Genomic DNA, 23,844 nt, shown 5'->3' on the forward strand with positions numbered 1-23,844 from the left:
AGGAGCCCTCCAGGGGGTGATGCCGCAGGGCTCACGGTGCCCCCCGCGCCCGGGCTCGCCCAGGACCGGAGTCGGCTCCCCCGGCAGGACTGAGCAGCCGCAGCTGCGCTGGGCAGGGGCTCCAACCCCAGGCGGATGGCGCTGCCTCCCGAGCCCCCCGCACCTGCAGCCCGCCCTGCCCGCGGCTCTCGGGCCGCCCGGCGCGGGCAGCGCGGCCCCGGGGCCTGCCGGGGGGGGCCGGGCGCGGGGCGGGGCCGGGCCGGGGCGGCGGGCGGGACGCGCCGAGCGGGGCCGGGCCCGGCGGAGCCCCGCGGAGCCGAGCGGAGCGGAGCGGGCGGCCTGGCCGAGCGGAGCGGAGCGGAGCGGAGGCGGCCGGGCGGGCAGGTAGGGAGCGAGCGGGGCGGGAGGCGGCAGCGCAGACAAAGGGCGGCCCCGCGGGCGGTAGCTGGGGCCGGGACCCGCCGGGCCTCGCTGCACCGGGCTGGGGCGGAGGGAGCCGGGCCCGCCGCCCTTCTCGCTCCTCGGGCACGGCGGGTCCCCCGCTGCCGGCTTTCCCCTGCCCCCCGGCGCAGAGCCCTCCCTTGCCCCTCCACCCGTCAGGCCTCAGCTCCCCCGCCCCGGGTCTCCCCCAGCCCATCCCTCCTTCGGGACGCTGCGCGGGGGGCTCGGGAGGAGAAGGGGGATGCCCCGCGGGGTGCCCGGGGGTCCCCGCCGCTGCCCGGACATCCCGCCCAGGCGTGGGCAGGGCGGGCAGGGATGCGGGCTGAGCCGGGCTGCAGCGGGGGGCCGGGGGCGTGGGGTGCGAGGCCTAAGGCGGCCCTGCTCTGGAGGAGCGTGAGTGGCCTCGGTTAAAAATAATAAAGTGTCAGAGGAGCTCAGAGTGCAGCCGGGAGCCGGGTTGTTGGTGCACACTGGGCCGCTCTGGTTGGAGTCCCCGTAAGGCACCTCATCACCCCTCTGGAAGAGGTCCCGACGTTTTCCCAGCCACCAGTGGACTCCCGGCCCTCTCGTGCGTCGCCCTGTTTGTTATTTCCCCCAAACCTTTTGTTTTTTGCCTCCACTGCTGCTGCCCTGCTGAAGGGGCAGCCTGTGATGCCCAGTGGTGCTCGGCCACCTCTCGGCATCGCCTGGAAGACTCTGCTTCCCATCAAGGCTGGTGCTTATTCCCAACCCTACGATCACATCCCAGCACCTGGGCTCTCCCTTCCCGTGTTCCCAGCCGGCTGCACACCTTGGAGCTGATCTTCTTCCTCGGATTGGGAAGCTGGCACATTGCAATGCCCCTTTGTCACCAACAGCCTTGAAACAGCAGCTCTTCCTGCAGCAAAGCAGCATTTTGGTTACTTTAATCTCCAGAATGCGTTTTACCAGGGTGGCTGGTGCAGGTGGGGAGGTGAGCGGCCCTGTGCCCACTCCTCTCAGCTGCACGTGGGGACTGTGGCCGAGGAAGTCATCCTTTTCCAAATAAAACAACCAGGACGAATTCAATAGGAAATAAGTTCCTCGCTTCTAAGTGAACTTGCCGTGGGTGGAGAAGAAGGAAATTAAACAATAGAAAAAACGTGCGGGGCTTTATACGGCAGGAAAATAAAAAAAGCCAGTCTTGCTGGCCTCTGGCAGGATGGCCCAGCATCTTCCATTTGCCCGGGTCAGTGCTCCTTTCTGGCAAAGATGGTGAAGGTGATGGCGGTGCTTGTGTTTCCTGACACCCCTCCATGTCTGTGGCATCAGTGCAGGGATGCAGGGAAGCCAGAACCTCCCACATTACTGTCCTGCCGGTCCCCAAGGCACCTCACAGGGTCACCTTTCTTGGTGCTAGTGGATGCTGTGCCACCCCACCGGTTGCAGTCTCCAAATTCCTCCCTTCTCACCTGGAGCTGCCAGCATGGGGCGTGGATGCTGATGGGAAAGCTCTTGCACACGAAGCCTTTCCCGCTTCCTGTGCCTTTGGGAAGCTGATGGGTCTGGTCTGGTTGTGTTTGGGTGAGGATGAAAAACCCATCCCAGCCAAATGGACTTTTCACTACAGGTTGTTTTGGGTTTTTTTCCCCCTCTGTTCTTTCTCTGCAGCACTGTCAGTACTCTAGGACAGGGCATATTAAATGCACTGTTGGTGGTAATTTAAACAGAAGAAAAAGACGACTTGCAAGTGAAAATCAGCTGAAATGAGGAGGGAGTGATTAATATTTTTTTCAGTAGCATGACATGGTGAAATATGGCACAGCTGAACGTGTCCCTGCTGCAGAGTGTCACCAGCACTGCCTGCCCCTCTGCTTGCAGCCTCTGGCTTTTATGTGCAGGTTTGGTTTGGGGGCATCTCTGGGTGCCTGGGCTGGGGACAGAGGGCTGTGATCCCACCAAGCATCCCATCTTGGGGGCTTCTGGCCAGGCACTGGTGATGGAGCTGCTCACTTGGCTGTCTGTGTTTTGGGGCAGGGTCATAGAGGACTTTGCTTGAAAGGGGTTTTGTGGAATTTTACCTCCTAGATGTACCTTATTGAGTTGTTTTTGTCTGCTAGAATGAGGTTAGAGCTCAAGACAAAGAGAGGAGCAAGATATTAAACTCCTATATCTTGCAATTGCTTCATGGCCATAGAGGGCTGAGGTTCGCAGTCTATCTCACTGACATTTCCAGCCCTGCTCTTGAAGGCACTTTAGGACCTCAGGACTGCCCTTGGCTTCCTTGTGCATTTTTGGCCAAGGTGGTGACATTGCTTGGTGCATTTTTACAATGAATGTGCCTTTGTCACGTATGTGCTGATGGCTTTGAAGCCTGAAATGGGAAGGAGGACCCAGGCAGAGGGAAAGAGTGATGCTGCTTTCTTGGAGACCATCTTACAAACCTCAGGGGCTATGATGACCCGTTCCCCAGTGCCTGTGGGAGATGGTGTCACTTGCACCCCCCTCTGCGTCCATCCCTGGTTGCGGAGGAGCAGGACAGCCTTCACACCAGGACCCCTGGAAGGACGTGGTGAGTCACCCAGTGTGGACGCGGGGAGAGGACGGCCGGTAACTTATGATTCATGTTGTTTTCCTGGTAAAAGCCACCGGCTGTAATGGCAGAGCTTGCAGAAGACAAATCAATATTGAGCCGTAAATCCCGCACGTGACTGCCGGCTGGGCGGTGAGGGGGCTGAGGCTGGGAGCACCTTGGTTGCCATGTCCTCTCCAAACGCTGCAGGACCTTGCAGCAGCCCTCTGCCTGGGGAAGAGACTGAGATCTTCAGGTGGCCTGAGCCTTCCTGGAGGGGTTTAGGAAGGTCTAGAGATTCCTAAGTGTGGGGTATCCCTGGAGGACCTTCCGTGGTTTTTAAGAGCAGACATGCCCAGGGTTCAGTCCTGCTGCTGGTCTGGACCAAGGCCTTGGAGATGCAGGTGGTCTTGGAGAGACTGAGTTTCTCCCCTAGGGGCTCTGCCCTGTTGTTGACAGGGAACCCAAAATGTCTTGTAGATCTCAGCTCTGATGTAAAGCAGGGAAGAAGTAGAAGTGTTTTCTGTCTCTTGGCTTTGGTATGGTGAAGGTTGGATGTACAGTGAGGGGTGTCCCTCTTGGCTCCCACTGCCATGCAGGGAGATGTGTGTCTCACCTAACAGCTCCACATATGGTCTGGAAGGATGACAGCCCCTGGTGTGTCCTTGCTGCTTGGGGCAGGACGCCAGCTCTGCACGCGTGCTGCTCTCTTGGCTCATCCTCCTGTGCCTTCGCCGCGGCAAAAAACAAATGCCTTTCAGCCACTTGTCAGGAGGAGAAAGGGAGGACAGGGCTGATGCTGCAGCCTGGGAGCAGGTAAACAAAAGCAACAAGCTTCCTGAAGGAATGCTGCTTGGTTCGTGCAACCTCAGGCGCTGATCTGGAAGTAGGGGAGGCAAGAGGCAGCTTGGGTGCCAGCAGCCCCGATGCTGCCCTTGTGTGGGGCAGACGTGGGCTTTACTGGCAGTGAAAACAAAATGGGTCTTGCAAACGTCTCCTGTACTCCACATTTGTTCCTGCTCCGTGTGTTTCCCCTGGGCTGGTGAGTGTTGCAGCCTCTGGTACTTTTTAAGGGTGGCAAAGTTTGCCTGCAGAGGTAATGTCTTTTATTAGCCTAACTAATACCTTTAGGAAAAAACAGATGTGCTCTTGGGCCCCAGGAGTGCCTGCGTGTCCAAAATGTGCTGGTTTTTCCAACTGTGTCCTTTGGTCTAATAAAAGATGTGACCTCCCCATGGCCTGGCCATGACCTTGGAGTGTGCTAGCCCTGGGACCATCCCAACCATGCGTCAGTGTGCACTGCCTGGCACTTCCCAAAGGATCTGGGGCAAGCCTGTGCTCATGGCTCAAGTCTACCTGCCTCCTAATTCAATACCAGCTGTGAGCACCCAGCCCCATGGGTGCTCTGGGCTCCTTCTGGGGTCTGTTCTGGCAGACTGCAGGGAAGCAGAAGTTGGCTGTGGCTCAGCAAAGCCTTGAGGCATCAGGCAGGATGGATACAGTCCAGTGGGAGCATTCTCAGGAGCCCCTTGGAGAAGGGAGCAGCTCATGCAATGCTCCATCCTCGCAGGGATTTCTCCCAAATGCAGGCAGTAGGGGATCAGCTATGCCCCGTGAGCTGGTTCACGCTGTGGTTTTGTGGATGCTGCTTTGCCAGACTGCTGTTTTGGGGGTGGATTAGTGCTCAGCAGAGCAGCCTGTGCTCCCCAGAACAGCTGGTGGTTCTTCTGTGGGGGCAATGAGCTGCTCTCCTACTAACTTCAAGTTCCCCATGATGGGAGGCTGTCAAGGAAACAAAGCAGCTGGTCCGTCCCCTGTGGCTGAGGGACTGAATTGCTGCTGCCCTGCAGCTCTTCATGATCGAGCATCACCCTTGTGCTCTTGGCAAGAAAAGTATCTCTGTGGGGAAGGTCTGGCCAAGCAAAGTGTCAGAGGCAGCAGAAGGTGGTTCAGCCTGTGTTTTTTTTGGGTAGGAGTCCCATGCGACCTGCGGTGAGAGCACAGGCTGCCACTCCACCAAAATACAAAAATTAATGCAGGATTATTTTCCCCTCATCCTTTTCCTTTTTAAAATACTGGGGATTCAGGCCCCACTTATCCAGAGAGGCTCTCAGGCACTTGGGGAGCCTCAGGAACCAACACGACACATTTCAAAGCAGGAAAACCCAATTCATTGAGTAGATTTCCTCCCCCCCTGTGAACCCACTTAAAATTCATGGAGAGTTTTGTCAGTAAGAACCTGTTTCAATTAACAGACAAAAGAAACTCTCCTCGTTAAGCGCCTCTTTCAATTAAGGTTTGGGAGAATTCCCCCAGCTCTGCTTCCTCTGGAGCTAGGCTGTTTCTGAGGATTTAGAGGCAAAAAAATGCCCACAGGGAGGAGCAACCTGTAAAGGGCTCTGGCTGTTTTTTGGGGAGGCAGCAGCACAACCTGAACCATAACCTGGCTGTGGGATGTGGAGGTGTTTGGTTGGGGTGGTGTCAGGGATCATTGGTGCTGAGGGCTTGACTTGCCCAGCCCCGCATCCCTGGGGCATAGGAAAGCTAATGACTGCTGCTAATTGCTGGCCTAGTTTATGGAGGAGGCTGATTTCATGCTGGTGTTGGGAGGTGGGAGGAAGTGTAAAGAGGTGCTTTTCCAAATCAAAGTCCTGGGGACAAAGGGAATGGAAGCCACTGGGACCACCTTCGAGACACCAGTGCCACTTTCCATCCATTGATGCTCAAAGCTCAGAAATGGGGGTTCCTCTGTACAGCCTTGCTGATGATGGGGGCTGCAGCACCATGGGGCTGGGGAAGGGGCTATGAGATGGGGGTTAGCAGGGGCAGGACCTGAGGAGTGGCATTGAGTTATGGGGTTTGCTAGAGGTGATCTTAGAAGCCCCACTGGTTGGGCTTGCTGGCTGCTCTGCCATGGAAAAAGTTTTAGTCATGGGCTTTCAGAAACTTCACCCATTTTTGGGGGGTGTTGGGTGGTTTTTCGTTTGTCTGGGTTATTTTCTCCCCTAAACATTCAGCAGATATTCACAGCAATTCACCCCACACTGAAACTTGCCTTCCCCATCCCTCTGTGGGGCAAGAAATATTTCCATGATTGTTTTTTTGAAGAAAACCCAAGGAAAGTGTTACTTTTATCTTTTCCGGTAAAACTGAAGTGCTAACAGGTCTTTCTGGGTGAAAATCGTTTCTTCCAGGGCTAGGCATTTTGGCCAAAAATAACTTTTTTACATGAACATCTTTCACCACTATCACTGAGCTCATTGCTCATCTTAATTTCTTTCCCAAAGGACTGGTGGACAGCTGGAGCCAGAGGTTTATTTCCAGAGGGGAGTGAGGTGTCAAGGGGAGACTTGGTTCAGCAGCAGCATTTCAGGTGGATGCTCCAACTGCTCGCTTCTGGCCAGGCTTTATAAATCAAGTCTTTAATCAAGTGCTGAGAAAAAGGGAGGGTTTTCCTGCTGAAGTCCTTGGTGGGTGCAAACTTCGGATAAACCAGGGATAAATTGTCCCAGTATGCCCTTGTGTTTGCTCCTATCCATGCTGTGCATGGCAGGGAGAAGCCGAGCCGGGTGGGTTTGGGGTGGGAGCAGTGCCTGTCTCTTCCTGTCCCAAGGGCAGCTGCCAGGGCTGCCGTTGTCCTTCTTTAATGTGGCACCTTTTAGGCACAGGGGAAACACGGGTGTCCTTGGGAGAGCAGTGCTGGGGCTGTTCCCTGCCAGCAGCAGGGTGTTTTTCTCCTTGGTGTGTTGTAACTACTGTTTGCAAAGCGCTTAAGCAGCCCGTGTAATCTAACGCTGAGACGCTCCTTATCTGGCATTAGAAACCCTGCCGGTGGCGCGGCGGCCTCGGGGAGAGCAGGCGGTCAGGATGAGCTCCTCTCTGTCCTCCTGTCCGTTTTCCACTCTCCCATCTGCTTTACATCCCTCTTCCCTGCCCAGACACCCTGGGGTTTGCAGCCTGGCAAGAGGCGGCTGGACTTCCATAAAGCTCATCCCTCCATCTGTGCCTCTCTGGGCCCATCCTAAAGGTTCACTTGGGCTGTCAGGAAGTGGGGATCTCCAGAAAGATCCCCAGTTTTGCAGCAGTTGAAGCTTTTGTGCTGGGTTGCAGCTTTGTCTCCTTTGGCACAGGGCTTTGCTCCCTGCTGGAGGAGCACCTTGGAGGTGGGACAGGCAGGGAGCTGTGACCTGGTGCCTCCCTGGTGCTGGTGTGCATTGTCACACCTCTGTGCACCAAATCAAAGCAGTTCATCTGGTTGGGCTTCCTCTTGACTAGTGGGTCTGTCCCTGGCTGGGGTGGGAGGTGGTGGGGACAAGGACAGTGGCCCTTTGCATTTTGTGGTGGCTTTTTTCCCATGCCAGTACTCCCCACTCTTTGCAGATGTTTCCAGTGACGGTTGGAACTGCTGCCGTTCAGAGTTGATACCAGCAGCGGTGCAGAGGTGGGTGTTTAAAGGCAGGTTTTTCACGCCAGTTACTTTTTCAAAGCAAGCTTCCCTGTCTTAGGCTCGTGGTTGTCTCTTGAATAATATGGTGGCATTAATCTCCTCTCTAAGAACTTGCTTAGCTCAGTGGTTTTAGATCTGCAGCCCTTTAAATATTGTCAGTGGAGTGAAGGGGATTCCCTCTAGAGGGAACTTAAACCTATTAATAATAATTTGGCTGCCTTTTGTGCATCTGTTACAGGTAGTCTGCAATTCCCAGGGCTGCAGGGCAGTGGGTAGTGACCCCTGAAGATGCTGGTGAGGATGTGCAATATGTGGTGGGCTGAGTGCTGTAGCCCCACTGGGGACCTGGGTCCAGCCTGGCCAGATTTAGACCTTCTGGTAGCCTTTTGCCATCAAATGTCCATCTGAGAGACGAAACTGCTGTGTCAGTGAAGCTGAGCTGTGGTTGGATACAGGAAAGGAAGTGTTGAAGCAAGCAGGAGCGATTGCAAATTGCTGAGCTGGGCAATGCAGTTTAGTGTCCTGCCTCTAAATCTTGCTCCATCCGGGCTTAACCCCAGGGCTGGCTTAGCTGGGGAAGGGAGCTGGAGTGGCAGTGGCGAGGTGATCACCCAGCAGTGCTGGTGTGCTGGGCAATGAGGAGCAGGGGTGTTCACCCAAAAGGTGCTAGCAGGAGAGGAGTCTGCCTGCAGTGTTAAGGAGGTGGCCCCATCTCTCTGGGTCGAACGTTGAGGGTCTACAAGCCACCAAACTCAGGGGTTGGGGAGGAGATCTTGAGGTTGCTTCTCCATGAAGGTAGATGCTGGCTCCCTCTTGCAGCCTTTCCAAACTGAGAGGGAGATGCATGAGAGATTTCTTGCTGCATCAGACCCATGGTTTTGAGCTCGCCTCCCAAACCTGGGCTGTGAGGTTGGGACAGATGATTTCTTTGGCAGCCAGGACTTGTGAACTGTTCGATCTTCACTGCTTGCAGCTGCGGCCAGACCTGTTGCACCCCGTGATAAATCAACCCCTGCTGCAGTTGTCTGCTGGGACTGCTGACCCTTCCCTCTCCTCCGGATCTGCTTGCACTTCTCTGCTTATATTTAATCCTCCCATTGCATCCCTGCAAAATCCCACTGGAGGTTAAAGGGAGAGCACTGCAAGCTGCTGAAGAGGTGGATTCATGCCCTCTCATCCCCTCTGGTGCCCCTCTGCCTTTCCAGGGTGCTGTGGTTCCCTGGGGAGCATTTGTGGCCAATAACTCTGATCAGGGGGAAACCACAGCCCCCAAAACACACCAGGGGGGAATTTAGAGAAGCTTTTCAACCATTTTCTCCTTCCTCTGTCTTAGATTTGAAGTGCTGATAGTAAAGGGCTTCCCCAGCCACTGGTTGTGTTCTCTGCCTGCCCTGGGGTCGAATCCATCCCCATGGGTGCTTCGGGCTCCTGGCTGTGCCAGGGAAGCCACTCGGATGATGATTGTGTTTGTCAGGGCAGCCGGATTAAGAGTGCTGTGGCTAAGCCTCCTTGTTGACCCTCCTCTCCAGCAGAGTCTGGGCCAGGGCTTTGCTCAGAAGCCCACCACAAAAAAGCATTTTCAGAGGCTCTTTTCCCCTGTGTGGCTGTGTCTGAGCACCCGTCTGTGCGATGGGAACCTGCTGGTGCCACACGGTGTTCCCGGGGGCCTGAGGTCTGCGTGTGGGACTTGAGCTGACATTTCCAGCTGCTGCCTTTTAAATAACCACCACGGTTTTAAAAGGCACCAGAGCAGCTTCTAAAAATCAAGTTAAAATGAAGTTTGACTCTGACTGTCACCTTGCCAGCCCTTGCTTTTTTTTTTTTTTCCTATTTTATCATTGTGTTTCCCTTTTTCTTTTAGAAAAGCTGTTGGTCTCAATAACTTGTTTTGTGCTCTTGCACCTAAATGTGCTTCCTTCTCTGGCATGGGGCTGTTGGCTCTTGCACAGCTGCTGGGGATGTGCAGGGTTTTGCCGGGCAACACACAGCCAGCACCTGCTCCTGCAGGGAAAAGGAGCATCCCTGCCCCACAGCATTGCCACGAACCTCTCAGCAACCTGCTTGCAGAGGGTTTGCTCCAGCTGCAAACCAGCAGAGCAGGATTCCTGCCTGTTTTTTCCTTGGCAGCAGGTTTGTGGGGCGGGATGCTGCTTGCCCTGGTCCCTGCTCACACCTGGCTGCTCTAGGGGTCCGGTGCTGGCCCCCTGCCCAGGCAGGCATTGGCTCTTTGCTTTGACATGGCAGCCTCCTGCCCTGGGGACAGTCAACAGCATCTGCACAGAGATGCTGTCTCTACAGCCTGGTCATTAAGTACTGTAATTAAAAGATCTTAGAAGGATGGACTAACGAACCCCCCTTGGAAATGGCAGGTGGTGTAGGCGTGGAGCCCTATTCCTGTTGGCTGTGGCTTGTGGAGGGTGGTGTGAGGATGGATGTGGCATCCTGCCTGTCAGCCTCCTGATGCGCTGGCACTTACTCACTGGCACCTGCTGGCTGTCACTTGCCTGCCCACCACCATGGGAATGTGGCTGCTAGCACCCACCTGAGAGATGAGAGAAATGGAGGGGGAATGGGATGGCATGGCCTGGATGCTTGATAATACGATCCCGGTTCTCTGCATCCCTAGGAATGGTACCTGGGGAGGGTAGTCTCCCTCTTTACAGGCACATCCCTAAAAGCAACCCCCCCCCCCCCGTCTGCGTCTTTTGGACCCGGAGAAGCACTTGGCCTTGCAACCCTGGTGTGATGTTCTCCAGAGGATGCTCAATGTCCAGCCCCACCAGAGGGCAGGAAGGAGTGAGTTGGGGCAGGGCACGTCCAGGGGAGCCAAGGAACATTCTCTCTTGGTCCTGTCTGGAGCTCATCGGCCTGCACAAAGATAAATTACAAATCAATAAAGCCCAATGCTCTGCTGTGCCCAGCACAGCTGGCAGTGCAGGTTTTGGTGGGTGGTGAAGGCAGTAGTGGAGGCTGGCTGCTGGTGTCATGCACAGGGTCTGGGTGGATCAGCGTCATGCTGGTGGGATTGGGAAGCGGGGCCTGGAGCAGGGCTCACTGCTGGGAAGGGCAGGGATGACAGGATTACCCTGCCAAGCCCCAGCCTGTAATGCACTGTCAGCTGGCCACGTTTAATCCCATTATGTGCCCGACTGGTGTTGGCAAGGCAGGCACTCGGCCACTGTGCCAGTGCAGGGAGCTCTCCCTGGCCACATCAGGGTCTCCCTATCGAGGGTGGCTTCACCTCACAGCAAGCAGTGCCCATCCTACTTTTTTCTCTTTTCTTTTTTTTTAAATGGGCCTTTCACAAGGAAGGGAAAAACATTCTCAAGGTCCCTTTGGCTCCACATGGGCGCTCCTGTGTGCCTATCTTGGTGACCTTGGCTGGCAGCTCCCAGCTTGGCCTTGTGCCACTTGCCTTCCCACGTCCCTCCCTGCCAGCCAGGCTGGGCAATGGGCAGCTTTTCCTCACCACAGCCTAGCTCCCGCTGGGAAAACAGGAAGAGCAAGGCTGCTCCCAGCTACTTGGTGTGACAGGAACTCATGGGGGATGAGGAGTTCCCCCCATTGCACCCTGGTGGTGCTGCCATGCCCCGGGCACACAGCACAGCTGGGGTCCTGCAGCATGCCTGCCTGCTGCCGCGCTCCTGTCCCGGTGCCGTGGGAGCTCGCTGTGCTCTCCCAGCAAGCCCTGGCACGCCAGGGAGCTCACCCAGGGACCGGCCTGGCGTGAAGCAGAGTGTCAGCGTTTGTAGTGGCACCATCCCTCCCGCTCATCCCACCTCTCTCTGGCAGGGCGCCGTGCGAAGCCGGGGAGCTGCCATGGCCACGCACCCGCTGCCAGCTGTGCCGGAGCCGCCCGCCACCCCCTCACCCTGCTGAGGCCATGGGGCTGCTGCCCTCACTGCCACCATCTCTGCCACCACCCCTGCCACCGTCGCTGCCGCCGCTGCGGGGATTTCGGCTCGGCAAGGGGACTCTCGGTGTGTCTGCCATGGTGACATGACGTGGACAGCGAGGGACGCCGGCCTGCTGGAGGGGAGAGCGCCTGCGCAGGCAGCCTGCTAGTGTTTTGATGTATTAGTAGTATTCGACTTTACTTCACCTCTTTTTTTTGTTGGTTGGTTGGTTGCTTCTTCCCCTCCCCGGGGCCTGTGAGGGGAGGGGGCGGGCAGGGTAGAGGGGCCCCACCTCACCCTGCGGATGCAAGGATGACTGTGCTGGCCAGGGCCCGGCGGGGAATCCGGCAGCTCTCTCCGCAGGTGGTGTTGCTCCTGCTCTTTGCCTTCTGCTTGCTCAGTGTTTTCATCTCTGCATATTATTTATATGGGTGGAAAAGGGGCTTGGAACCCTCTGGGGATGTGGCAGGGCCAGACTGTGATGAGCCCAAGGTTGCCCCTTCCCGCTTGTTGCCACTGAAGACCCTCAAGGTGGCTGACTCCTCCCGCACGGACCCCTTGGTGCTGGTCTTCGTGGAGAGCCTCTATTCCCAGCTGGGCCAGGAGATCGTGGCCATTTTGGAGTCAAGTCGCTTCAAATACAGGACAGAGATTGCCCCGGGGAAAGGGGACATGCCCACTCTGACTGACAAGGACCGGGGACGCTTTGCTCTCATCATCTACGAGAACATCCTCAAGTATGTCAACCTGGACGCCTGGAATCGTGAGCTGCTGGACAAATACTGTGTGGAGTACGGTGTGGGCATCATTGGCTTCTTCAAGGTAAGGGGGTGTGTGGGGAGAACTGAGACCCCATAGCCAGGGTCGGGGACTCTGGGGTCCCAGTGCCCTGCAGGGACTTTGCCTTCCCCTTGCTTTCTGCAAGCAGCCTGAGTTGGTGTGGCTTGCAGTCTGGCATGGGGTGCAGGCTTCTCGCTGAGTGCACCACCTTAGTCCTCTTCCTGTGGAGGGGCTCTGTGGCTCCCTGGTGTGCCAGGTTGGGCACTTGGTGTGTCTTTCAGCACCTCTGTTCCTGCGGTCCTGTCTCCTCCAGCTGCCATCTCTCCCCATGCAGGCCAATGAGAACAGCCTGCTGAGCGCCCAGCTGAAGGGCTTTCCCCTCTTCCTCCACTCCAACCTGGCGCTGAAGGACTGCAGCATCAACCCCAAGTCTCCCCTGCTCTACATCACACGCCCCAGCGAGGTGGAGAAGGGCGTGCTTCCTGGGGAGGACTGGACTGTCTTCCAGTCCAACCATTCCACCTATGAGCCCGTCCTCCTGGCCAAGACCAAGTCAGCCGAGTCCATCCCGCACATGAGCGTGGACGCAGCGCTGCACACCACCGTGATGCAGGACCTGGGCCTCCACGATGGCATCCAGAGGGTGCTTTTTGGCAACAACCTGAACTTCTGGCTGCACAAGCTTGTCTTTGTGGACTCTGTCTCCTTCTTGACAGGCAAGAGGCTCTCCCTGCCCCTTGACCGCTACATCCTGGTGGACATCGATGACATCTTTGTGGGCAAGGAGGGCACGCGCATGAAGGTGGAAGATGTCAAGGTGCGGCTGTGCTGTCCTGGCTGGGTGGGCTGGGTGCTTGTGCCTCTTCTGGGGTGCTCCAGGGATGAGCTCTCCTGCCCCCAGAGTATTCCCTAGTCCCCTGGGAGCCCCTCTACGAAGCTCTCAGGGACACAGGTTCTTGCTCTGGTGTGGCAGCCACCCCTGTGGTCACTTGCTGAGGACATCTTCCTTTCTCTCCTCCCTCCCAGGCACTATTCAACACGCAGAATGAGCTGCGCACCCACATCCCAAACTTCACCTTCAACCTGGGATACTCAGGGAAATTCTTCCACACGGGTGAGGAGGGTGAGGGCTTTGCCTGTCGGTGCCGTGTGGCTGGTGTTGAGGCATAAACTGGTGCTCAACAAGGCCAAGGTTGGGGCTGTGGGTGGGTCCTGGGGCATCCCACCCTGCTGCCCCCATCACTGGGTCACAGAGAAGGGGTCCCCTCCCTCTGCCCTGGCTGCTCCTGTGTGGCTCCACGTGCCTTGTGGTGATGGGGAGCATCATGCCCGCAGGTACCGATGCTGAGGACGAAGGTGACGACCTACTGCTGTCCTATGTGAGGGAGTTCTGGTGGTTCCCCCACATGTGGAGTCACATGCAGCCTCACCTCTTCCACAACCAGTCGGTTCTGGCCGAGCAGATGACTTTAAACAAGAAATTCGCTGTCGTGAGTAAGATGCCGCCGGTGGGGGTGCTTGTGGTGAGGGAGGGTGGGAGAAAGGGGGCAAAAAGTTCTGACCCATGGCTCTGCAGGAGAAGGCATGTGCTGGGTTTTAACTAAGCCTGGGGTTCAGTGCTCAGCCCCGTGTGGTTTGATGCTGTGCTGGGCAATGATGCAGGATCCCGGAGCAGTCCCTGTGCTGGGAAGCTCCTGCTGATGGAAACTCCCTCTGCAGGCCGAGCTGTCGGGGACATGTTTGGTTTATACATGCAGGCTCTGACCTTCAGCTTGGTAAGGAGTTGTCCATCCTCTTGGACTGTCCTTTACCTGCTCTAGATAAAGCCCACGTTGAGACCTGATCAGCTGGTTTGCTCACAGCTGTCTTGAAGACAAACACAGCACAGCCACACCCAATATTAATAATTTAGTCATATGACCTAGGAGGAGGATCTTCAGACTGGCTAATTCATTGTCTGATAATTAGAGGTGCTTAATTAGAGAGAGGCCAGACCAGTTTTCCAGCTCAGAATTTCCAGGCTGTTTTGTATCTACTGATACAAACCAATTTGCAGTCCTGTGTAGATGTATCACCTTGTTCTCCACAGCTTTGCTGCTGTTGCTTATTTGGTGACAGCAGAAATGGCAGGGATGAGGTTGTTCCATGTGAAGCAGAGGAGCGAGTATCCATCCAGCATGTCTGCTGCTGGGCTTCCTTTCTTGGTGACAGCCCTGGTTAGGAGAGGGTGTGCAGGCACAGCCCTGCCCTGGCTGCTCTCCAGAGGCATAAATTGATTTGTTTTAGGTGGGAATAGGTAGTCCCTTGGAGAGAGGTGGGTTTGAGATGTGGTTTTGGGGCCTCCATGGTCACCTGCTCCCTGCTCTCTTCTCTGCAGGAGCATGGCATCCCCACTGACATGGGGTATGCCGTGGCCCCCCACCACTCAGGCGTGTACCCTGTCCACGTGCAGTTGTACGAAGCTTGGAAGCAGGTTTGGTCAATCAAAGTGACAAGCACAGAGGAGTATCCCCACCTGAAACCTGCTCGGTATCGCCGTGGCTTCATCCACAATGGCATCATGGTAGGTGGCTTTATCTCTGGTGCTTCTGTCCTCTGCCTCCCCCACCGATACCTTGGCAGGTGGTTTCTGGGCAGCTCAGATGCTTTGATTTGAGGGGGCTGTTCCCTCTGCTCATCCTACATAGGGGAAGCTTGTGTGAGGAGGATTTTTGCCTTCTCCATCTGTCCATCTCCATCCCAGTAGGCATCAGGATTCAAGTCAAGGGTGAAGAGGGGCAGTGGAGCTGATCCCAACCCCTGAGGGGTTGAGGACCCCCTTTTCATTCTGGGGGAGGAAGAGAACCCAGCCCTGGATGCTCCATCTATGTCTTTCTCCTGCCCAGGTACTCCCCCGGCAAACCTGTGGCCTCTTCACACACACCATCTTCTACAACGAGTACCCTGGTGGCTCCAGTGAGCTGGACAAAATCATCAACGGGGGTGAACTGTTTCTGACTGTGCTCCTCAACCCTGTGAGTACTGCTGTCTGGCTGCCCAGGGACAGACGGACAGGTGACTCCTGCAGAGCCATTCCCCAGTGCCACTGTGGGCAATGTCCCCAATGTCCTTGGCCAGGGTGGGAGCTGTTTGCTTAGGAGAGCTGCTGGGAGAGACTCTGCTAATCCCTGCTCCATCCTCTCCACTTCAGATCAGCATCTTCATGACTCATCTGTCTAATTACGGCAATGACCGCCTGGGCTTGTACACCTTCAAGCACCTGGTCCGCTTCCTCAACTCCTGGACCAACTTGAAGCTGCAGACACTGCCACCTGTGCAGCTGGCACAGAAATACTTCCAGATCTTCTCTGAGGAGAAGGACCCACTGTGGCAGGTACCCCTTGAGCCTGGAACGGGGGGAGTGGGGGGTGCTTCACCTCTTTGTGGTTCTGCGATGGTGCCAGGAAGGATTTTGCCATGTAGAGCTGGAAATAACCCCAATTTTTGCCCTGCCCACTGAGAAGTGTGGCCTCCCCTCACATCTTCTCAGGCTGGAGCGGGACTGAGCAGTGGTCCACGGTCCCATCCAAGCTGCTTCAAAATTGGCTTCATCCTGGCTCAAACCATGACACTGTCTCTCATCCTCCCGTCTGCATTTCAGGATCCCTGTGAAGACAAGCGTCACAAAGACATTTGGTCCAAGGAAAAGACCTGTGACCGATTCCCAAAGCTTCTCATCATCGGGCCTCAAAAAACAGGTGCTTCCCTTCATCCTTGGTGCCATGAGAGTGCTGGGAGGTTTGCAGGGTCCACTGCAGACCCCAGAGAGTCCCTCTCAGCCCTCCTGTCCTCAAGTGGAGCTCGGGGAGCCCTTTGGCCCAAATCTTGATTTCTCTCTGTCTGAAGGAACGACTGCCCTGTATCTCTTCTTGGGGATGCACCCAGACCTGAGCAGCAACTACCCCAGCTCAGAGACCTTTGAGGAGATACAGTTCTTCAATGGACACAACTATCACAAGGGCATCGACTGGTAGGTCCCCCCCCTTTTGGAGGCTGTGCTGGGAGCACTGGTTCCTTTGGGAACCACAGCAGCAGTGCTTTGGGGTTTCCCATCAGCCTTGCAGCTGCTGGGCTCTTGGCAGAAAGCATCTGGGTGCTGCAAGGGGGGACAAATCCTGCACAGGCTCTGACCTGTGCTTTTGGGCTGTCACGTCACCATGGTTTATCTCTGAGGTCTTGTACATAAGGCAAAGGCCACTGCCAGGACTCAGAAGTGCCATTGGCAGAAGCTGGGCTTGTGTGCATCTGCTACCTCTTGGTTCTGGGATCTGTCTGGGTGATCTGGAGAGGCATGGCCCTCCAGAATGGCTGGAGGGACTTGCAGGCCCCCAGGCAGTGTGTCAGACCTGGGGTGACCCTGCAGGGTTAGTGCATGGTACAGAGTGTCTGAGATGCCACCTGCAACGGAAGTGCTGGGGACAGGTTGAGGTGCCACCTCCCTGCCTCACTTGGTGCCTCCTCAGGTACATGGAGTTCTTCCCCATCCCCTCCAACACCACCTCTGACTTCTACTTTGAGAAAAGTGCCAACTACTTTGACTCAGAAGTGGCTCCCCGGCGAGCCGCAGCCCTGCTCTCCAAGGCCAAAGTCATCACCATCCTCATCAACCCTGCAGATCGAGCCTACTCCTGGTATCAGGTGAGCCACCCTCCTCTGCCTTTCCCCTGGCTTGGGCAGCCCTGTGGGGCAGTGGGACAGGGGGCTTCCCTTGGTTGGTTTGATTTGGGAGGTGGGTAGTTACGGGTGCTGCATTTTTTGGCCGAACAAGACACATGAGGACAGTGTGGTGGCCTGAGAGCCTCATGGGCAGCCCAGGGTTTGGGTTGCCCCAGAAACAAACTCTCCTTGCTCATACATGACAGCACCAGCGAGCTCATGATGACCCAGTTGCCCTGAAATACACCTTCCACGAGGTGATCACAGCAGGACCTGAGGCTGCTCCAAAGCTCCGGACCCTGCAGAACCGCTGCCTGGTGCCAGGCTGGTATGCCACCCACATCGAGCGCTGGCTGAACAGCTACCATGCCAACCAGGTAGGGATGGGAGCACCCCACTCTGACAGCAGCAACACCCCAAAGAGCCCCCCTTGCCCAAGCAGGGATACACAGGGGAGAGAGCTTTGGTCCCAAGTCAGCTGTGAGGGTTCTCCCATGGGAGCTGGTTTTTTTGTACCTTAATAACCTCAGGGGCAGGAGTAAAAGTACTTGGGAAAGGTGCAGAGGGCAGATTTTGTGTGAGAAGGAAACCCTTGTAGAGTGAGGTTGGTGATGGACTGTGCACAAAAATGTCCTTGTGCAGGTAGGTCCTTCTGCTGGTCCTCTGGCAAAGCAGGGTTGAAAGGGGTGGAGGGCTGTGGGTGGCACTTTAGGGGCACCCACTGCTCACCCTCTTGGCCACAGACCCCCCTGTGGCTGCTTCGTCTGGTGTCACCGGGGCATCAAAGCAGGGCAAAAATAACAGGCAAAGCTGCCCATGGTTGGAGTTGCCTGCAGGGAAACGGGGGCTGGATGCCAGCCGGGCTGTGACCCACAGTGGAGCTGCTGGCAGGGGACAGGCTCAGTCTCTGAATGGTTTTTCCACCACCATTTAACCTTCTAAAGTCTGCTAGCTGTCTGCTTTGGGTGTCATTGCTGTAATGCAGCCCTGGCTGGTGGTGGGTTTGGCAGCCTTGAGCTGAAGCTCAAGGTGGTGTCCTGGATGGACCCTGGTCCTGGCTTTTAATTGCATTTCATTTTCTAACACCCAGTGTAAGTGAATGCTGAGGCATGTTAGCATTCCAAAGGGGACCTGTGCAGGCTGGTGGCACATTTGGCTCCGAGATGCAAAAGCTGTGATGAAGGTGTCATCTTGCCCTGGGAGAGCAGGGCTGGGAGCCAGCAGCACCTCACCACCCTGCCCTACTTGCAGATCCTGGTCCTGGATGGCAAGCTGCTCCGAACGGAACCTGCCAAAGTGATGGAGAAGGTCCAGAAGTTCCTCAGTGTGACCAACTTCATTGATTATCACAAGACCTTGGCGTGAGTCCTTCCCTGAGGTTCTCCTTATTCCAACTTGCAGCAGGTTGCCCCTGGGGGTAGCACTGTCCTGGGGTAGCCCCCAGCCCTGGGGCTCCCCATAGAGCTTCCACTGGTTTTGGTGAGATGAGGGTGTCAACTGAGGCTGGAACAGCAGCTCCTCATGGCTGTGACTTACACTAGTGTAGCTACAATCAGAAGCAACATTGAACAAGCACCCTGCTTTGTTGTGCTTATCCAGACACAGCACTGGGGACATTGGTGTCACACTGGGCAGCACAGGAGCAGCTCTTGGGTTTCAGGGGTGCATTTGTGCTGCATGTGACAGTATTGAGCCCCAGCACTCCAGCTCCTTGTGCATGCACTGCAGAGAGCAGCTCTTGCTGCTGACTGGCACCTCCATGGATGTCACCTTGCTCTGAGCCTTCCCAACATTAAATCCTGTGGAAAGGAGGAACTTCCTAGAGAAGAAAACAACTGTTTACCTTTGCAGATGACTTGCCTATTTATGAGACTGCTCTGAGTCTGCACCCAGGTGCTGGGGGGCTCTGGAGGGCATCCAAAAAATAATAATAATTAAACCCAAGTAGACTCCTGTCCCTCAGTAGGGAGATTTGGTGATGAGTGAAACTTGTTGGGCCACTTGCTGTGCAGCTGTACAGGGAACCTGCCATACCAGGGGGTCAATAACGAGGTGTTAGTTGGGGTGCAGAGGTGCCCCCATGCAGGGCTGGGCAGTGTGCTTGCCTGCAGAAGAAATGGGGGAGCAAGAGGGGTGAACCAAAGCTCTTCCTTCACAGGTTTGATCCAAAGAAAGGATTCTGGTGTCAGCTTCTGGATGGAGGGAAGACGAAATGCTTGGGAAAGAGCAAAGGGAGGAAGTACCCTGAGATGGATTCGGATGTGAGTATGCAGAAAGTCTCCTGGGACTGTCCCGAGCGGGGCCAGGAGGGGTCAATGCTGGGTTGGTGGGCTCGGAGCTGGTCCCCCTGACCCTCCTCTCTGTTTTCTGTTGCAGTCGCGCGCCTTCCTGCGGGACTATTACAGGGACCATAACATTGAGCTCTCCAAGCTCCTGTACAAAATGGGGCAGACGCTGCCCAGCTGGCTGCGGGAGGAGCTGCAGAGCACCAGGTAGCTGCCGCCCGCCGCCCACCCAGCAATACCCGAGTGGGGCTGACCCCCCTGCCCGGGGGGACCCCCTCAGCAATACCCAACGTGTCACCTCAGAGGGGACCCTCGGGAGCAGACGGCTGTGCCAGGGGCTGCCCGAGCAGTGGCCTGGCTCTGTGGTCCCTGTGCTGCCACTTCTCTGCCTGCCCCATACCCCCTTCATTTTATTTTCTTTTCCTTTTTCAATTCTTGGGCCTATTGCTGAGGTCCCTTCCCGCCCTGCTGCAACGTGGGGAAGTGGCACAAATGCCTGCTTTCTCTGCCCAAAGTGGGCCCAGGGGAGTCAGTGCCAGAGCCATCCCTCACCTTCTGCTCCAAGGGTGGAGGAGCCACTCTGGGCACGCTGGAGATGACTCTGCTGAGCTAGATCAGGAGAATGGAGCTGGTGGAGACTCAAATCATAGAGAGACTCAGACCTGCTCCTGCCATCGGCCTCAGCAGGAAGCAGGAGACTTTGCCAGACTCCTCCCGACACCTACTTGGAAAAGCTGCAAACAAGGCGGATTTTTCTTTTGAAGAATCAGGCACAATTTCTGTTGTCATCTCCATTTGGTTTTGAGCTCCTCAACTTCTTCCTCCATCTCCGTGGGCAGCGCCGTGGGACTGCAGCTGAGCAGGAGAAGGGGCTGGTGTGCTGGGTCCCGGTGTGCTGGGTCCTGCTGAGCTCCCTGGCACACTCCCATCCTCCTCAGCCCCCCCTTTGCAATCTTGTACACACGTGGTGTTTCCTGTGGTAAAGCCAAGTGGTGCCCGGCATCCCCTGGCACAGAGCAGATCCAGCCCTCGGGGAGAGGGTGGATGTTGGGATAACGGCAGTTGGAAGGATGCTGAGAACTTCAAACCTCTTGAATATTAAAAGCAAAAGTATTTTAATAACGTTGGGGGGTGGCGGGGAGGGGGAGGGTTCGTTTGGTTCCCGTTTTGCAGGGGGTTGTTTTTCTTTGGTGCCAGAATTTGTACCTAAACTCCGAGGGTTTTTGCGTGGTCTCTTTGGTTGTCATTCATGATGTGGACGAAGGTCAGTGGGGAAATGGGGAACAATTCCCAGCTGGAGATGTGTCTCCATACCGGTGGTGCTGTACCAAGCTGCTGCCCTGGCTCTGCCTCTCCTGTGCCTCATCCTGACCCCTGGGATTGGCTGCCAGGGCTGGTGAATGAGACTGAGCCATCACGGGTTTATCAGGATGAGAGCCCAAATTCCCCCTTGGATGGAGCTGCTCTGCAGGATGGCAGCAGTGGACAATGGAAGTGGATGTAGTGTGTGGGTTGCTGTCCCTCACCCCAAGCATGGGGCCAGGGCGGGGGGGGATGTGGCATTTTGCCCTGGGAGAGGCTCCTCGGCACTGGCATGAGGTCCTGTTGAACCAACTGCTAATAAATCAGGGGGGCTCTGGTTTTATTTGCTGGTTGTTGCCCATTTCTCTCCTTGCTCATATAGTTCAGCCTTCCCTCCTGGGGATGCCTCTGGGCCCATCTTTTGGGGGAACTTGAGGCCGAAGAGGGTGTTGATGGGAGCAGCCCTCTGTGCACAAGGTGGCAGCAGCCATCTAGTGCTGGATCTGGCCACGCTGCACATCCCTGGCCTCGCATTCCCAGGATGGGGCCAGCAGCCAGCCAGGACACCATCAGGGACCCACGAAGGAGTCTGGGGAGATCAGGTGGGAGTTCCTGCTTGCCCTTTCCCCTCTGCCCAAAGGTAGGTAGCCCCTGCCTGCCAAGAGCCCACCCGCCCAGCTGCTGCCTCCCCTCTGCCTTCCCCCTGCAAAGCGCCAGAGGAAGCGAAGATGGAGCTTAATTAATCCCAGACGGGTTTGTTTGGACCTGTCGCAGTGACAGACGATGTGCAGCGCCGGGGCAGCCGCCGGACGGAGGGGTGGAGCTGCCTGCCTGACGAGGAGGCTCAGTTTTTGCCCATGCTGGAGCAAAGCCAGGCCATGTTCCCCATCCCCGTTACCTGCTGTTCCCAGCGTCCCCGAGCCTGGCAGGCCACGGGGAGGCTGTTCCCAGGCTGTCCCCCAGCCCTCATCGTCCCCACCCAGCCCTGGGTGATGTGTAAGCTCACCAGCTCAGCCCTGGGCTGCCCCAGGTGGCACCAGCTGCTGCCCAGCCTAGCCCTGAGTTAATTTGTATTTAATTAGCGGGGCCAGGAGCAGAGCTCAGCCCTGCACAATGGCCCTGGGAGGAAGGATGAGGAGGGCTCTGCACTCCCATGGCCGTAGGAGAGCAGTGGGGGAGGAAGGCTCTGTCCCCTTGCCCTGTGACCTGCTTTGGCACCCATGATGTTTTCCAGCTTCTGTGTCTGCTGAAAATGTGCAAACTGGGTGAAATCCATTCTAGGCTGGGCAAGGGCCAGGGCTGGGTTGGCTGTGGCTGGTGGGGCCGTGGGGGGGAAGCAGGATCCCTGGCCAGCATCCCCGCTCAGGGCTCAGACCCTGCTGTGCCCCTGGGCTGCCCCTGCTGCCCAGCCAGGGGCTGCTGGGCTGTCCCCACTAATGCCTTATCCTTCAAACTCTTCCTGGAGACCCCACGGCAGCCCCCGCCCAGCTCTGATCCCCTGGCCCCCTCATGGAGGGCTGGGGCTGCCTGGGGAAATGGGTGGAAGACAGCAGCCTCTTGGAGGTCTTAGAGCAGAGCCTGGGCTTCTCCAGGCCCTCCACAGCCCCAGCCTGGGGGAAGGAGGGAAGATCAGGGCCATGGATGTGGCCATGGTCAGGGCTGGCTTTCCTGGCCACCATAAGCCACAGTGGGGTCCAGTGCCCCTGCTCTCTGCACTTCAATCCATCCTGCAGCCGTGCCTTGACACGTCCCTTCCCCACGTCCTGACACATCTGTGGCTGTGCCCCAACATGTCCTGCATCTTCCCTGGCTGCTTGGGGATGTGCTGGTGAATCCCTGTCGCTGGTGCTGCCAGAAGAGGGAAAAGCTGAGAGGTTCCCAGGTTCCTACCAGAATCACTTGGAGGGCTTATAAGCATGGAAGGGCAGGTGATTTACAGCCCCCCACTCACCTGGCAGCTCCATCTGTTTTGTACGTGTTGCTCCCAATCTGCCCACAGCTCTGGGCAGAGTGGGTATGAACAGACCCCAAAGTGGGGACTGGAATGAAGCTTCCAGATGTGCAGCTTCACTTGATTTAGATCCCCCACCACTTGCTCAGTCCTGAGCAGGAGGGAGGGAGAGGGGGTTTGCAGCTCCACGCAGTGCTGGGGGCACGTGGGATGTCAGCCCTCACAGGGGCGCTTCGTGTCTTCCATCGCCTGGTGAGTGCAGTGGGTGGAGGGACAGGAAAGAAACCTCCTGGAAGCTATCATCTCCTGTGTTGGCTTCCCAAAGCAGGCAGAAGTGGGGGTGGCTCAGCATCCAGCCCAGTTTTGTGGTGGAATGGGTTCCTCCTCCAAGTGCTCTGTGCTGTGTCCAGCCTTCGCAGACTGCAGAAGCTTGACATTTAAATCAAGCATTACAATGAGACTTAGTAGAAATGGGAATAATTTCAATGAAAAAAACATCTAGGCTATGATTTTATGTTCAAGAAATCTCTCTGTGACTCCCTCTACCAAACTGACAACCTCCTTTGTCTGCTCCTCCAAAGAGGTAGATGAAAGGGGCACAGTGAGATTGGTGAGCATGAACCTGCCTGAGTCCTCAGCTCTGAAAACCTAGGGAGGAGTCAGGAAGGGCCATGGAAACTGCTCTCTCCCAGGGAGAAACAAGGGTGGGTTTGCACCCTATAAATACCGGGGAACACCGGCTGCAGAGGAGCCCCTCATTCCCTGAGAGAGGCTTACCCAGACCAGGTGGCTGGAGGTTAAAACCAGATGGCACAAGTATTTCACAGGCAGCAGGGTTGTGAAAGCAGCGATGGTTTTGTTTTCTTCCACAGCTCTTTCCTCCAGGCTGGGGACCTCATTCCCAGGGGACACTGTCCTAGAGGTGGGGTGTGGGTGTGACATGCTGGGACCTGCATGGTGGCAGAGATGCTGCTGGTGGGCCCCTGGCTGTGGTCAGACTCCTGCTGGGATGATGGGACCCTCATAGAAGGTTGGATTTGAGGCAGACAAAAGCCTCCTGAGATCCCATGCAGTGTCACCCAGCAGTGCTGTGTGCTGGGAGGGGACAGCAAGCAGCCATGTCTCTTTGCATGACCCCTGCAGCTGGGACGTGACCTTGGCTCCCCAACCCTGACATTTACTTCAACCTCATGATGGGACCTGTGACCAGAGCAGGGACAATGCCTAGATGGGGGGGAGACAATGACAGTGCAAGTCACCAAGTCCTTGAATAAGAGCCATGCAAAATATTTCTTCAAATGACTCTCATGATTTTGAAGTGACATGTTTACACTTCACAATAAAATAATCCCAAATTCTGATGTCTGAAAAGTGTCAGTGTGATTTGTTTTATGTTCAGCTACCCCTAGATGACAAAGCTGATGGAAATCTCTTTTTGTAAAAGTTTTACATTTTCCTGTAAAGATTATAGGCCTTGTTTTGAAGATACAAATGTATATAATACTCCTATGCATTAG

The 23,844-nt window shown here is 56.1% G+C and overlaps 1 protein-coding gene across 1 annotated transcript; it reads left to right on the forward strand.

Annotated features, from left to right (window-relative positions):
- Positions 1-283: 283 nt before the first annotated feature.
- NDST1 (N-deacetylase and N-sulfotransferase 1) lies at positions 284-20,719 on the forward strand. The gene is made up of 15 exons (XM_051631316.1): positions 284-384; positions 11,211-12,136; positions 12,429-12,911; positions 13,121-13,208; positions 13,430-13,584; positions 14,472-14,657; positions 14,980-15,108; positions 15,285-15,467; positions 15,735-15,831; positions 15,980-16,103; positions 16,597-16,771; positions 16,996-17,166; positions 18,041-18,150; positions 18,948-19,050; positions 19,166-20,719. Exons 2-15 carry the CDS (start codon positions 11,627-11,629, stop codon positions 19,283-19,285), a joined length of 2,634 nt encoding a protein of 877 aa, XP_051487276.1. The 5' UTR covers positions 284-384; positions 11,211-11,626; the 3' UTR covers positions 19,286-20,719.
- Positions 20,720-23,844: the final 3,125 nt, after the last annotated feature.

Source organism: Apus apus, chromosome 13 (genome assembly GCF_020740795.1).
Source record: "Apus apus isolate bApuApu2 chromosome 13, bApuApu2.pri.cur, whole genome shotgun sequence".
Taxonomy (NCBI): domain Eukaryota; kingdom Metazoa; phylum Chordata; class Aves; order Apodiformes; family Apodidae; genus Apus; species Apus apus.